The 2341-nt window shown below is 33.6% G+C and overlaps 1 protein-coding gene across 1 annotated transcript in view; it reads left to right on the top strand.

The window, feature by feature from the left end:
- Positions 1 to 2341, top strand: part of PI4K2B (phosphatidylinositol 4-kinase type 2 beta) — a 27553-nt gene that overhangs the window by 6384 nt on the left and 18828 nt on the right. Inside the window, exons 3-4 of the mRNA XM_011935683.1 lie at positions 622 to 775; positions 2113 to 2180. Coding sequence (XP_011791073.1) covers positions 622 to 775; positions 2113 to 2180 — 222 coding nt within the window. The remainder of the gene's footprint in view (positions 1 to 621; positions 776 to 2112; positions 2181 to 2341) is intronic.

The raw sequence follows: 2341 nt of genomic DNA, 5'->3' as shown, positions 1-2341 counted from the left end.
TGGCCTCAAGTGATCCACCCGCCTCAGCCTCTCAAACTGCTGGGATTACAGGTGTGAGCCACCACACCTAGCCTCATCCTATTTTTAAAATAAAATGATTTATTTAGAATTCAAAGAAAGAGTCTAACAGCTAAAAAAAAAAAATGAAAAAATGAAAAAAGAAAAAAATTATTTACTGTATTTTATGTCAGAAAAAGAATCTGGAAAAGTTTATTCAGTAAGATAAAATTGCACTGTTATTGAATAAGCAGAATAGGTTTAAAATTTGGCCTCCATAATTACATTCATCTTAATGAATATTTTTAGAAAACGGCATTCTTTTTCAGAGTGTCACATTGGAGATACACTTTTATTCTTTTTTAAAATTTTCCCAAAATAGCTGCTATGCTCCTGGAAAGTCTAGGGGTAAGTATTTTTTACCTGGTATGTATTCTTTATGCGATTATTTAAAATTAGTGTATAAAAATAGTTTTCTTGATAAATGTGGCTTATCTAAATTAGTGTTAAGTCTTTCTTATTGTGTTTACATGACGTATTTTTTGACAGTACTGCTGAGAAATATAAATATTAATCCCCTTGTTCTTGTACTTTCTTTTCTAACTATAGTTCTTAAAATTATAGATTGGTTCCTTTCAGTTATTTGTTGAAGGTTACAAGGAGGCTGAATATTGGCTTAGGAAATTTGAAGCTGACCCTTTGCCTGAGAATATTAGAAAACAATTTCAGTCACAATTTGAAAGATTAGTTGTTTTGGATTACATCATCAGAAATACAGGTATTGAGGTTCTCTTATTTGTTTACTCAAATCTTGTTCATTTTCAAACTATATTATTGTTATCTAAATCAAAGTGGTAAACTTTTGTTGCTGAAGTCTTGAAGCCACTTTCTCTGTCTACCTTGGCAAACAGATGTAGTTATTGACTGTCCTGGGCAGAAGTCATCCTGTGTGGGATAGATTCTGATTCATAGCAGGCTCTTAGATCAGTTCCTGTCCCCTAGAGAGGAATTTCCTAGGGGCAAGGCAAAGTCAGATATTGGTTATCTGCATAATGTGAGTAATTAAGGCTTCATTGTATAAATTATGTTAGCTTATTTTGACATTGTGTAACCGTTAGTGTAGTCTATAAATACACTAAACTCTTAATTTTTCCTGTGCTATAAAGGGGCAATGATGTAGACCAGGGGTGTCCAGTCTTTTGGCTTCCCTGGGCCACACTGGAAGAAGAATTGTCTTGGGCCACACATAAAATACAGTAACACCAATGACAGCTGATGAACTTAAAAAAAAAATAATTAAAAAAAGTCTCAAAAAAAAACTCATAATGTTTTAGGAAAGTTTACAAATTTTTGTTGGGCCACATTCAAAGCCATCCTGGGCAGCATGTGGCCTGCAGGCCTCGGGTTGACCTTGATGTAGATTATCCAAAGCAGGGGCTCCCCATTGTGGGTCCCTGGACTCTCAGGGTCAGCATTATGTGAGAATTTGTTAAACACGCATCTTCTGAGACACTACGCCAGACCTTTTGGAACAGAAATTGCAAGTGGGTGCTGGTAGGCTGGGTTTTAAGGTACCCTCCAGGTAATTCTGATGCATTCTGAAGTTTGAGAACCACTGGTTCAAAATGTTTTCTTATTTAGTTTTTGGCAAAGCATCAGATAATTTTCCAGATTTACTGTCTTAATTTATATATATATGTATATATTTACAGTCTAGACCACTTCTATGCTGACATGAGGTGAGCCTGCTTAGAAATTTGCCTAGAAATAAGGGTTAATGCTTTTTCTTCCTAAAGTGAAGAAAAGCTCTTTGATTTTAATAACCTCAATTTAATAATTGTATCACCTCACAGGGTAGTAGTTTTGAGGATTACATGAATTATTACATACTAAGCACTTAAAACAATGTTGGCCGAGAGAAAATATTCAATAAATGTTAACTCACATTTATGGGTTTGTTTTTTTTTAAGTTACTTTGTGTTAAATTGTGACCTCTAATATGCTATGGATAACCAGTGAAAGTCTCAAAAATCAGGAGATCACTAGATTTTTCTCATTGATACTAAGCCATGATGTCCATAGAAATGAAGTAACAGATTTTGTTTGTTTTGAAAGACAGGGGCAATGATAATTGGTTAGTCAGATATGAAAAGCAGAAATGTGAAAAGGAAATTGACCATAAGGTAAGGAAATTTACAATTTTATATGTTTATATATATATACACCCCCCCACACACACATATATAATTGTGTATAACTTGTGAATATATATATATATTCAATTTCAGTAAAAGATTCCTTTAAGTTATTCTTCACCATTTCCTCCTTCTTTCACTTAATCTTT

Source organism: Colobus angolensis, unplaced genomic scaffold (assembly GCF_000951035.1).
Source record: "Colobus angolensis palliatus isolate OR3802 unplaced genomic scaffold, Cang.pa_1.0 Scaffold146, whole genome shotgun sequence".
Classification (NCBI taxonomy): domain Eukaryota; kingdom Metazoa; phylum Chordata; class Mammalia; order Primates; family Cercopithecidae; genus Colobus; species Colobus angolensis.
This window is presented reverse-complemented; position numbering and strand designations above follow the sequence as displayed.